At 36.0% G+C, this 13,637-nt stretch overlaps 3 protein-coding genes across 3 annotated transcripts; 2 read left to right on the top strand and 1 right to left on the bottom strand.

The window, feature by feature from the left end:
• The first annotated feature begins 500 nt into the window (after window positions 1-500).
• lcat (lecithin-cholesterol acyltransferase) lies at window positions 501-3,634 on the top strand. Its single transcript, XM_056739335.1, has 6 exons — window positions 501-776; window positions 1,065-1,221; window positions 1,651-1,766; window positions 1,862-1,957; window positions 2,413-2,637; window positions 2,721-3,634. Exons 1-6 carry the CDS (start codon window positions 632-634, stop codon window positions 3,275-3,277), a joined length of 1,296 nt encoding a protein of 431 aa, XP_056595313.1. The 5' UTR covers window positions 501-631; the 3' UTR covers window positions 3,278-3,634.
• A 1,515-nt stretch (window positions 3,635-5,149) lies between these two features.
• pla2g15 (phospholipase A2, group XV) lies at window positions 5,150-11,215 on the top strand. Its single transcript, XM_056740405.1, has 6 exons — window positions 5,150-5,450; window positions 7,644-7,800; window positions 9,029-9,147; window positions 9,235-9,333; window positions 9,461-9,685; window positions 9,834-11,215. The coding sequence occupies exons 1-6, from the start codon at window positions 5,318-5,320 to the stop codon at window positions 10,343-10,345; spliced, it is 1,245 nt and encodes a 414-aa protein (XP_056596383.1). The 5' UTR covers window positions 5,150-5,317; the 3' UTR covers window positions 10,346-11,215.
• A 155-nt stretch (window positions 11,216-11,370) lies between these two features.
• Window positions 11,371-13,376, bottom strand: usb1 (U6 snRNA biogenesis 1). Its single transcript, XM_056740410.1, has 7 exons — window positions 13,126-13,376; window positions 12,791-12,984; window positions 12,429-12,612; window positions 12,297-12,350; window positions 12,079-12,184; window positions 11,863-11,946; window positions 11,371-11,747 (listed from the first exon to the last, which is right to left on the bottom strand). The coding sequence occupies exons 1-7, from the start codon at window positions 13,221-13,223 to the stop codon at window positions 11,643-11,645; spliced, it is 825 nt and encodes a 274-aa protein (XP_056596388.1). The 5' UTR covers window positions 13,224-13,376; the 3' UTR covers window positions 11,371-11,642.
• Between the last annotated feature and the right edge of the window lie 261 nt (window positions 13,377-13,637).

Below are 13,637 nucleotides of genomic sequence, written 5' to 3'. Positions count from 1 at the left end.
CTTCATTCATTCCGGAATTATAATATCTTGATATCATCATCTAATCCCATCACAGAGATTAATGACATTACAATTGTTAGCAATTAATCTTGCAAAGACTGTCGAAGAAAGCAGAAGTTTAAAGAAATTTGCATAAATTACCAACCATGTTTTTTCATAGTTTAAATCATAGTTTAACTCTCATATTTGTATTAAAACTATGGACGGTTTCATCGGACGCACGCGCACGGTCAAAGTTAACTTGGTCTGCATTTGGTAGTAATAACGTTTATTTCATGCTTAATTTATAATAATATTAATTATTATTTTTGATTGTATTGTATTAAATTAAAACTACTTATTATTAATCCTTTGGTCAACTAGAAGTGAAATTTCGGCCAGATAACCTTTGTTTATGTTGTCGCAGCTAACACGTTTACGTGACTTTTATTATGCATGCTTGTACCCGTTTATTTTCGCCTACTGTCACTGAATATAACACAATCACTACAGGGGCAGAGCACGTGAAGAGTGACCTTACATAAAAAACATCGACCGCCCCCTCGACTTGACTCATTGGATGAACGCATTACAAGATCCGCAGTACTGAACGGTACTGAATAGTCAGAGCAGAGACCCGAAGACAGACACGATGGGATATTCTCGGTCCTTCAGATCAATAGCATTTCTTCTTATTGTACTTCATCAGACCTCTGGATTCTGGTTATTTAACGTTATCTTCCCACCGACAGCCAAACCTCGAGTCGAAACGACTAGCACTCCACCTCTTATTATAGGTAAGCAATATTTAATTCAAAGTTGAGTTAAACTTTGTCTAAAGTTTTTTTTATATATAAGCTCTATTATTAATTATTGCTCATTCGATGCACATAATTGCATAAGATAAAGTAGACAAGATAACAGATATGTTGAAGTTGAACTCATTAGACCAGTTGAAACCTGATGTGTGAGATTTCTAAAGAAAAACATCCATATTTTGTGCATGGTTTCTCTCAAAGTCCATGTTTGATACCATAACATGTACCTGATAACGAAAACAAAATGTTGCGTTTTTGCATTTCCAGTACCTGGAAACTTGGGTAATCGCCTGGAGGCCAAAATAGACAAGCCCACACTGGTGCACTGGTTGTGTTACAAGAAAACTGAGCACTGGTTCCCGCTCTGGATTGACTTAAACATGTTCGTGCCCATTGGAATTGACTGCTGGATTGATAATATAAGGTAAATATTATTTTTTAACGTATATCAATAATGCTGACCTCAGACAGAGCTTTATCGATACCTGAAATGTAGCAATACTTGAAATTCAAAATCCATGTTTCTTGTAAAGAAGCCTCTGATTTATTTACTTGTGTTTCCTTATCAGCCTCAGCTGAGTTTGCGTAGGTTTTTACGGCTGCCAGTCTATTTCAGGTCATTGACCTTTTGTTTGTTGTGTTTGGAGAATGCTCAAAATCTGATGTTCTAGTGCTTGACCTAAGACAGTTATTGCATAGAAAGCAAGCAGTGTTGAATAAAACTAGTAGGCAGACCAATAAAGCATACCAGAGGCACCTTTATGAAAGATTTTAACACCCCCTTCTTTATATATTTAATAAATAATAGTTTATTGCCTTATCATTTCATTTTCTGTATCTTTTATGTCTATAGAATTGTGTACAACCGGACAACTCGCAAGACATCTAATGCACCAGGTGTGGAGGTAAGGGTACCTGGATTTGGACAGACCCACCCTATAGAGTTTCTGGACTTGAACAAGCTGACAGGTGAGCGTGACATCTCTGAAAAGTAATTCCATTTATGACAACCATACCTTATTACAACAATAACATCTATTCGTCGTATGCCAATCTTTTTTTAGGTTACTTTCATACCATGGTTCAGCATTTGGTTAACATGGGATATGTGCGAAATGCGACCGTCCGTAGCGCTCCATATGACTGGAGAATCGCTCCAAGTAAGAACACACTTGCAAACAAAGTTAAATAGTTAATTATAAACTATAAATATTGATAAAAGAGTGACACTTTACAATAAAGTGCTGTTAGTTAACATTAGTAAATGCATTATAGCTAATAATCAAGTTTTTCAGCATTTGTCTCAATGCTTGTTAATGTTAGTTCATGGTGTATTAACAAATGTTAACAGTGGATTTTAAAAACTATTAATAAATACTGTAGACGTATTGTTCATTAATATTGTTATGTTATGTTTATGTTAGCTATTGCATAAACTATTTGTTAACAAATAGCACCTAATGCAAAGCGTTACCGTACATATAAAAGTATCAAAGTAATATTAAATATAAAAAAATCTATATAAAATTAATTAAAAAATATGTAATTATTAATTTAATATTGAATTACTTCTTTGTTCCACTAACAAACTCTACGTAACCCTTTTTGTTCTTAGATGAACAGGCAGAGTATTTTTCGCGTTTGAAAAGTTTGGTGGAGGAGATGCATGACGAGAACAAACAACCAGTCTATCTTTTTGGCCACAGTATGGGCAACAACTACATCCTGTACTTCCTCAACCAGCAGACTCAGGACTGGAAGGACCGCTACATAAAGGGCTTCATCTCTCTTGGAGCACCATGGGGTGGCGCTGTTAAGTCTCTCAGAGTCTTAGCATCAGGTAGATGTAAACAAAACATCCATTTTCATTCCATATATACAAATTTCAATAGAGCTGTGAATCTTATTTTTATGCATACTTAGGTGAAAACGATGGTATACCCTTCGTGTCCAACATCAAGATCCGTGAAGAGCAGCGGATGACAACCACAAACCCATGGATGATCCCCTCTGAAGAAGCTTGGCCCACAGACCACGCCTTTATCTCCACCCCTTATTTCAACTACACCAACCAGGACTATCATCGCCTCTTCAAAGACATTGACTTCGAGGATGGCTGGTACATGTGGGAGGATACCAGAAACCTCACAGCCGGTCTGCCCGCACCTGGAGTCGAGGTCTATTGCTTGTACGGGGGCGGCCTCCCTACACCTGTGACATACGTGTACGACGAACAGTTTCCAAACACGGACCCCATAGATTATATTTACGATGATGGAGATGACACAGTTGACAGTCGCAGCTTGAGTCTTTGTAAGCGATGGATAGGAAAACAGGAACAGGCCGTGCATGTGACAGAGTTCAGAGGAATAGCTCATTTGGACATGATCTTTAATCAAAAGGTCCTCACAGCAATCCAGAGGATTCTGGAGGGAAAGTTCCCAGCGGACGGGAACTTAATAACCGATGACCTGAGTTAAAACTCTACCTTGTATATGTTGTGACATTTTTCTGATTGATTGTAACATTTGTATAAACAAATGAAGAAGTGTACTGATGTGATGTCAGTGTACAAAAGTTTTGCATAAACATCAATAAGTCCATTTTCTGGTATAGTTTTGTACTACACAGAATTAATCATATGTATTTATTCTGTTGACAATTTTAGATACTGTAGCTCTTAAAGTGTGTGATGTACTGGAATTATGTTTTATATGTATAGGATAGCGTGTTTGTTGATTATACATCCAATATAAATAGGGAATTTTGTATTCCAAAGTACTGTTAAAGTGTTAGGAATTATTAATGTGATGACAATAAAACTTTTATACAAAATAGTTGTGTACAAATCTGTCCTCATTAAACGTACTTTTCTCTATAAACAGTGCTGAATATACCATTTGAAATCTGTACCCTTTAATCTGGTTCATGGGGTCAAAGTTTGCGGCAGAATATTGGTTTTTCGTTAACACGTGATAATACAGTGCACACACAAAAACATTTAGCTGGAAAAACGTTCCTTTTTTAGAAAGGCACTTGATTTTTTTTCTTTAAAATATAGATATAGTGAACTGGGAGTGCATTTCATCTACTTTTCCCCTCAAACCTTTTTGATCTTTGAACATCATTCTCACAATGAGTGAAACAGAGCAATATGGGCATGTGCAGTATATCATGATCTAAAATCCTCAATACCAAGCAGAAACAGACAATAATGTTAACTAAATAATGTGATTTATTTTTCTGATGATCATAAAATCTTTTAAAATCATTTAAATTAGTTTCATACAAATATAAACTGTGTATACATATTAATTTGTTTACAATAAATATACTATAAAAATACATTTTAAATTGATGACATCATGATTTTATAATCTAGGAAAGTGTAGCTACTTTATAACTGTTTAAATATATGATGTTAATTGACAAAGAATTAATTAGCCTAACTATATTTCTGTTGATTCATAATTTCCTGACCATAATTCAACATTTAGAATAGTTCATAATTATTTAAAAATGTCACAATAGCAATAATAACCAATGACTATGTGTGTCTAAACGATTGACTATTCCTGCATATTATTCAGATAATGTATAAATAAATAAGCCTCGATTTTTATTTATTTACTATTATTATGCAGAAATAACATATTTACATACATACCGAATACAATCAGGGGAGTTTGAAAAATAAATTGTAAATAATTACATTATTAAAAGAAAATCATATATTAATCGAGGTTTACGTACATTAAATATAACAATTGTTAAATAAATCAACAAAACATCAATGATAAAAATGATGATAATTATAAATAATAATAATAAAAAACACATATATATCACTAAAATGAATTTTTGTCCTATCTGTAAATAAATAGTCGTAATTAGTCAAAGAAGTTGCACATTTTTTGTTGTATTCAAGTCTCAGAGATGAAACAATGGAGTTAACTATGGCAAAGAAAATTGGAAATATATAAAGGGGATTCATTTTCATTATGAATAAAGGACATTTTCAAGAGTGCGCGTTTTGGAGCATTCAAATTAAAAAATAATATCCTTAAGATTGAAATTATGGGACAAATTTACGGGTCTAAACAAATATATGCTTAAATGACTCAAGAATTGTCTAGATAAAAAACAATTATAAAATAAATGTGTGGCTGTTTCTTCCATAAGACCACAAAAAGAGCAATTTTATTAATATCAGAATAAATATAAATAGACAAATTAACAGGTTAAATAAACCTCGATCGCATCTCGAGGCAACTCAGCTAATCCGTTGTCGAACTGCATCTCGTTGCCCCGCCCATCCGCCCGCGGCCCCGCCCACCAACTCGATGACTTCTGCCATTGTCTATCGAGTCTAGCCGCTTTAAAGAACACCTTACATGATCGCAACATTGTCTGTCTTCATCGCGCTGTTACTGTCGCTCAGACACTTCTCAGTTCACCCCTAAACCTCACGATGGACAGATAAAATAAATTCATATTGGAGGTCTTAGCCATCGGAAGACATGAATTCCTGCCATCGCTTGATTCTCGCTTCGCTCCAGCTGTTGTGCTTGTTGTTGTCATTTACCGACAGCAGAAGTACTAAGAAATGTTCGGAGGGCAGAACGTGCTCGGATCGACCGCCTGTGGTTCTCAGTAAGTCTTGTTTTTATTGCAAAAGATGCCGTTGTGTAATTTCCTTGTGTTTTTCTGTGTTTCACATGTTTACTTGTTTCTCAGGATGTGCTGTTTTGTAACAGGGTCGTTGTTATTGTACTAGACTAGAACAGATATCTATACCTTTTGTAATTTGTTATGTATGTATAACGTTATTATTATCATATATCATCTATTTTGTCGAGTCATAATAGTTGTCAATATTTATTTAAGTTAACAAAATATGAAGCATGTGGCACTGTGCATTAAATCTAAGAGCATAAAACGAAACCAACTGTAAGAAAATGTACATACAAATGTATGAAATGTTGAAAATGATCAGTACAATAACATCCGAGGTGTCTTGTTTTCATCCATATTCTTGAGTCTGTTTTTTCTTCGGCGGTTTTCTCATATGACACGGTCATATGACATGACATGACAAAAAAGTGATTATCATTTTTGTGGATGTTTGCGCAACCGGTTAAATAGTGACTTTCACGACCTTGACGAACTAAATGCAGAAAAAATACACATTTTAATAGTTTCCATTAATGACAGCATTACATGTTAAACATTAAACCTATAACTAAATTCCCTACTGCTGTGTGTTTGGGATTTTTCAGGATTTAATGGTGTTCTGTTAGGTCTTGTTGGACAAACAACATCCCACCAATACAACCGAACCCAACACATTACCAGTAGAGACCCACAAAGGCAATTACAGTGTCTATTAAAACCAATACCATTCCCATTATAACCATAAAATCCATTGGAATTTCTTAAATTCGTCTAACATTGTTTATAGTACACATACAAAAACATGTGGTGTATTTGTGCACTCTCAATAAACCACTGTAATAATATCTTCAATTAAAACATGGATAAACTAACACTACAGCATAGTTCTATTTAGTGATGATAGCATCTTTTTAATCAACACGTCTTTAATCCTATCTGTAGATGTTTGCAGAGGTGATCTTAAGTAAAGTGATGCATATTGAGCTTCCTTTGATAACTGGTGAATATAACAAAGTATAAAGCATGTGGTCAGACTGCCGCCACAATGCATTAAATCCTATAAGCGATCATACGCAAAATAATGAAACCAACTTTGATGATGTTTGATGAAAAAATGTATGAAATGTTGAAAATGATCAGTACCATAACATCCGAGGTGTCTTGTTTTTTTTACCATATTCTTAAAAGTTTGTTTTCTTCTTCGGTGGTTCTCATATGACACGGTCATTTGACATGACATGACAAAAAAACAATTTTGCAGATGTTTGCGCAACCGGTTAAATGTGACTTTGACAACCTTGACGAACTAAATGCAGAAAAAAATACACATTTTAATAGTTTCCATTAATGACACCATTATGAACCATCACATGTTAAACATTAAACCTATCACTTATATCCCTACTGCTGTGTGTTTTGGATTTTTTTGGATTTAATGGTGTTCTGTTAGGTCTTGTTGGACAAACAACATCCCGCAAATACAACCGAACCCAACACATTACCAGTAGAGACCCACAAAGGTCATTACAGTATCTATTAAAACCAATGCAATTCCCATTATAACCATGTAATCCATTAGAATTTCTGTAATGTGTCTAATATTGTTTATAGTACACATACAAAAACATGTGGTCTATTTGATCGCTTCCAATAAACCATTGTAATAATATCTTCAGTCAAACATGGCTAAACTAACACTACAGCATAGTTCAGCAATATCTTAGATTGTTTCAACAAAAAATTGAATGAGAATCTTAAACACACTTTTTAGTGTTTGACAAGCCAGTATTTGCATTGCATTTCATGAAAGGGGAACAAGAACATTAAATTCACATTTTTGGTTTCAAAATATGTTGAGGTCTTTATATTAAATATATTAAACCATTCTAGCTGTGCCGGCTTGTGATTAAAAAAACACAACTTTGCAGGAAACAATATTTAGTTTGATCATGAGGTGTTAAGTAGATAATCTTTATTTAGTGATGATCGCATCAGAGTCTTTAATCCTATCTGTAGATGTTTGCAGAGGAGATCTTAAGTAAAGTGTTGCATAATGAGCTTCCTGTGATAACTGATCTATATTAATGTGATATGTTTTACTTATTTATGACTTGAGCTGCAATTTGCATAAAAATGTTGTCAGATTAGCATTGATGGGAATTTTCTATGTAGTTCCAGGAGACCTTGGAAATCAACTGGAAGCCAGACTTGACAAGCCCAGTGTGGTGCACTACGTCTGCTACAAGAAGACTGCAGACTACTTCACATTATGGCTTAACCTGGAGCTACTGGTGCCGGTAGCCATTGACTGCTGGATCGATAACATGAGGTAAAGTTGACGGTGTGTGTGGTCATGTCACCAGGCCTGGCTTTCAGAAAGCTTTGGATGGGCCCACAGTGGGATGAAGCGTTTACCGCAAAATCACTCGGTTGCTGTGGAGAAAAACAGTTAGTCAAGTTATTGACAAGCAATGACAATGCTTTTAATATCTTAGTGTATTTTGGTATTGCAAATAAACTTGGATTTTATTCGAATAATGACAAGAAAAATCAAAAGTACTCTACTAAGAAAGGACATCAGGTGTTTCTCCCCATATTTCCATTTTAAAAAATTGCTGGGTCTCGAGATTATACCTGTCTAGGGTCTTGGTATGAAGTTTGGGAACTGCTTTTATATACTTTACATAGAGCAAACAGGAATTGTGAGAAGAAAAAAAAAATTGTGTATATAAGTGTATATACAGTTGTGCTCAAAAGTTTACATACCCCTTGCAGAATCTGGAAAAAGCTGAAACAATAGGAAAAATAAGAGGATTTTTGAAAATTAAGGTTTATTTTTAATTTAGTCCTGCCCTGAGCAAGTTATTTCACTAAAAAAATGTTAACATAAAGTTCACACTAAAGAATAATAACAGAATAACTAAAAATAGCCCACGACAAAAGTTTACATACCCCTGAATATTAATACTCTATGATGTTACCTAAACAATTTTTATGTTTAGTCATATTTGTTTAAGGGTTTCTTGTTTGTCATGAGTCACACTGTCCACTGATCTTCAAAACAATAACGCAGGTCCTCCACAATCTTTGCTTTTTCAGCATTTCTGGATATTTTACTCATGTTCAGCTGTAACTGTATGATGTTGAGATTGCTCTTTTTACATCGAGGACAATCACGAGACTTATACATGACTATTACAATAGATAGAAACATTCAGTGCTGCCCACAAAGTCAACACTATTCATTTAAAGTCAGGTAGATGTAAACCACTGAAAACCTCTGTAACAGTAAAAAAACATGTTTGTCAAGAGAATAATTTTTTTACAAATAGCCACCTGCCATTAAACCTTCTGGCTTTGTACTCCAGCTTAAATTTTTTTAAGAAAGGCAATTTATAAAACAGCAAAAAAAACCCAGAAATGTCAAATTGTTTAACCCAATAAAACCTGTAATTACAAGTTGTTTGAAAGTGCGTTTAATCTGCCTTGATAGTTATAAGCAATCCTCTTCTTGAAGAACTTCTTGCTGACTATCATAAATCTCTATTATATACCAGGTTACTGTACAATAGGACAACTCATCTCACTGAAGCTCCTCCAGGGGTGGATATCAGAGTGCCTGGGTTTGGCAAGACGTTTAGTGTAGAATATCTGGATCCCAGTAAACAAAGTGTGGGTGAGTAGAAACTTTCTTTACAACCCATATAATATAAATGTATTAACGAACAACTCTATTGTTTGACGAATGGCTTGTTTCTTTCAGGTATGTACTTCTTCACCATAGTGCAGTCAATGGTTGAGTGGGGGTATACCAGGGACGATGACGTACGCGGAGCTCCCTACGACTGGCGTAAAGCCCCAAGTATGTGTCTTCAGTATTTACAGTCTGGCTTGACATCAGCAATTTAAGACATTGTTTTTGACGATGATTTTTAATAAATATGATGGGTTTGGCTATTAACATTTGACCTCTGTACTTGTACTTTTAGATGAGAACAAAGAGTACTTCTTGCAACTGCAGCAAATGATCGAGGAGATGGCTGAAAAGGCTGGAGGTCCGGTGGTCCTTATAGCTCACAGCATGGGGAACATGTACACGCTGTATTTCCTTAATCACCAACCACAGGCATGGAAGGACCGCTACATTAAGGCTTTTGTGTCTCTTGGCCCCCCGTGGGCCGGAGTTGCCAAAACTCTCAGAGTGGTAGCAACAGGTAAGGGTACAATTTATTTCCTGTAGACTAAATGGAGTAAAATAATAAAATTTTGGTTCTTGTCGACTATTGTTAAAGTAAATAATTTTTCTCATTGTTTGTATATTTTCAAATATTTTAACATTTAACCATTGTGGTTCCTTTACAGGTGATAACAACCGCATTCCTGTCATTAGTCCAATAAAGATTCGTAGCCAGCAGCGAACGGCCGTATCCACCATCTGGCTCTTGCCCTACGCCCACACGTGGCCCCCGAATAAGACCATGGTGTCCACCCCCAACACCACCTATACCGTCAAAGACTACCAGCGCTTCTTCAAAGACATTGACTACGAAGATGGCTGGGCTATGAGGGAGGACACAGAACCGTTGGTCAGCGCTCTGAAGGCTCCAGGTGTTCCCATTCATTGTCTGTATGGGAGCGGCATCCCTACAGCTGAGAGCTTTAACTACACAACTTTTCCGGATGGGGAACCCACCGTCATCTACGGAGAAGGTGACGGGACGGTGAACCTACTGAGCGCGATACAGTGCAAGCGCTGGATGGGTCAGCAGACACAGCCTGTGTATATGAAAGAGCTGCCTGGGACCGAGCACGTTGCCATGCTGTTGAACATGACCACAGTTTCCTACATAAAGAATGTGCTCTTCTCACCTTGATGCCATTTAGCCCTTAACTTGAAAATGACGATTCTTGTTTGCCAAAGAGATGGGATGCGGTTCTGCTTTTTGGGTGGATGTGAACCGCTTGTTGTTGATCACTTTTGAGTCGTGTTCCTTATCGAGTTGCAATAATGGGTTCTCGGATATTCCCTGTTGGGGAATTTAGGTTTGTCAGGATCAAATCAATGTTATAGTTTAATGTTAAATAGATTTTAAAGCAAATGTTATTGAAGTAATAGCGTGCCGTTAATCGGTTTCCTAACATTGTCCTACTTTATGTCCTATGGCCATTAATTCTTAAAATCTACAGATTTTACTTATTTCTTTTTTATGGATTTTCCAAAAGTGTTTATATCTATATTGTACTGAAATCGCAGTATGCTTGTGTAATTGGATGTTTTTCTGCCTGTCTGTGTATTGATTTACACATTTTTATCATGGGCTTTTGTATGTAGAATGTGCAATTTTGACGGACATCTTATTGCCCAATTCATGTCAGCATAACCTCTGTGACCTCTGTGTGCATGGTCTTGTTTTATTTTTATCAACTGACCTCTTAGAAATGATAAAAACAATTTGTTAAACAAGTGGTTTTGCCTTTTTCAAATGTATCGGGTGGTTTACAATAAGGTACAATTTGTTAACATTGATGAATACACACATCATGAACAATTTTAGTAAGTATTAATTATTCAGCATTCATTTATTTGAATTCATGATGCATTACCTAATCTTAATTTATACTGTGCAAAATGTGCATGCATGTAGTAGATTCAGAAATGAACATTAACCTTAATAAAATTAAAAGTGTGAAAATAAATTATCAATTAACTTGCTGTTTTAATAAATTCTTATTGTAAAAGCTTACATGTGGGGCTTAAAATGTGTACTAGAAGAATGAAATGGGACCTGTTTAATTAAGAAAATTCTACAATGCACATCTAACATGCAATGGAAAGAAGAACTAGATCTTTGAATTTCAGGATGTGGTGTATTGCACATAATGGTTTGACTGTAACAAATGCACTGACCTTTTAAAAGAAATCCCAACCAGTTAGATTTTCTACTCTCTAGCATTTAAAAAAGGTACATGTTAATATTCTGGATTTACTACAATTCTGTACAATAAATTTGTCGTCATGAAAAACAGTGAAGAGAACATTCTTTCAGGGTATTTTACTGCAAACATTTTATTAAATTCTGTACAAATATATGAAAAGTTTTAATAAATAGCTTTAAAAATAAAGGACGCTTTGGAAGTGTCAAAAATTCACACGATCACTAAAGATGAATTTTACTCAAGTGGAAACTGAAAAACTTTATTTCCTGATTTGCAGCGGACCTCGCTGCAGTTTAATTGTATGTGAAATGGACCATCTTCATGTCTGTCAACAAAACCCTGAGAAGAGTTGAGCACAGGTTACTATAGTTCAAACCCCAACCCCATGACCTTTGCTTTCAATCAATTCTTGTCTCATCTTTGTTTAGTTTGTGATGCAAATCTGAGTTGATACCTGCAGTTCTGATAAACATGTCCTTTTCAGTCTTTCTGTGTGATCGCCCACACACCAGGCGAGACTTACATGGAAAGATGGATCCTATATAAGAGAGTGAGAGGGTGTTTTAGTGGCCATATTTACACAGTGTATCAGTTAGTCTTTATTCTTAGAAAGTTTAAATGTTTCACACATATTGGAACCTTGTTTACAAATACAATTCTCTGTACTAACCTTATAAAAGGTGTTAAGGTTGAATTCATTCATGGTTAGATCCACTATTTTAATGACCTCAAGCAACTGAGTTTTCCCAATGGAGATTTCCATACCAAGGAAAGTCCTGTATGACATGCCAAATAATCATATGATATTAAAACAACGCATGTTCAGTGGACATTGTTTTAAATGAATGAAACTAGATGGGGGCATTAACATATACAATAATGAAATACCTCGTCTTTTCAGCATTACAATACACCCTAAGTTTATCAGCCAAGCAGAAAAACCTGAGGAAACAATCTTGATCAGACAAACAGGAGATAACTTAGGCATAATTGAAAAATGATGTTTAAAGGATAACACACTTCCGAAACGTTGTCAGACCGGTCCGAATGGACTGAACAAATGGCTGGATCCAGTGATGTCTTAAAACCACCGTCTTTGAGATACTGATATGAAACTCTTCACACAGGGTCAGAGGAATGCCGTGAGCACCTGCGGCCACCATAATATCATCAAGCAGCTCCAGGAATCCCTCTTCTGGGTCATCTAAAGAGAGGTCAAAGGTCAGTTGGACAAATTAGAGTACCTAAAAAAACAACACACCGATTGAAGTCATTACCAGCGAAGACCCACAGATGCCGTTATTGTGTCCATTACAAGCAATACCATTCCCATCAAATCCACTTGAAGTACTACTGTTTCAACACTCAGGCAAAATGCTTACAAGGAAAGTACACATAAGTGGCCCAGTTTCCCCTCTCGTGTTGGAAGGAGCGCAGTCTTCCTCCATGTTCTTCTTCACTGTTATCAGTCCACTGCTCCTCTGATTCTCTGAACATCTCCCTTACAGACTCAGGCAGGGGCAGACGCGTTAAGGTGTCTCTCTTTTGAAGAGATCCATGATCCATATGCTCACCCCTTAGGAAAAGTAAGCAAGTTAGTAACATTGTAGTGATCAAGTTTTCAGTCAGTTTTACTAGAAATGTCATATTAAGCTAATTTATTGTTACTGGTGGGGGTCCATCAATGACAGCATACACACGATCAAACGCCCCAAACCTGGTTTCAGAGTCAGGTTTTGTTCGTTTCTGAGCAGGCGAAGCGTCATCTCGTTCAGCTTCCTCTTCTGAGCTGCTGCTACTGTAATTAACGATCATACTAAAACATGAAATGCTAAAAAAATCACTATTTTTAGAAAAGCATCCTCTCAAATCAGGGATGACAATCTGTCATGCGCGAAACACTTCCGTTGATGGTTCTTCGTCATCAAAGGTCCCCACTCCACAAACACTCATTCGAAAGATCCGCGCTTTTCGTTCCGCCTCTCAAACACAATGCAACAGCACTTAACATGATACGAAACAAGCGCACTTAAGTATATGAACCTAACCTTGCATGTCTGAAATATATTTAAATACAGAAAGAGAGTAATGTATACAAACATGCCCATGAACGCGTAAAGCCTAGCTGGCTAGTATCCATTGTTTAACTATGTTAATACATGCCTTTAAAATTCATATTTAGAATAAAACTCGCCCCTATAGTAATAGTCACATCGTAAGGGATATTTA

Source organism: Triplophysa dalaica, chromosome 24 (assembly GCF_015846415.1).
Source record: "Triplophysa dalaica isolate WHDGS20190420 chromosome 24, ASM1584641v1, whole genome shotgun sequence".
Taxonomy (NCBI): domain Eukaryota; kingdom Metazoa; phylum Chordata; class Actinopteri; order Cypriniformes; family Nemacheilidae; genus Triplophysa; species Triplophysa dalaica.
The sequence above is the reverse complement of the archived record's forward strand: the minus strand, read 5'-3'. Positions and strand labels throughout refer to the sequence as shown.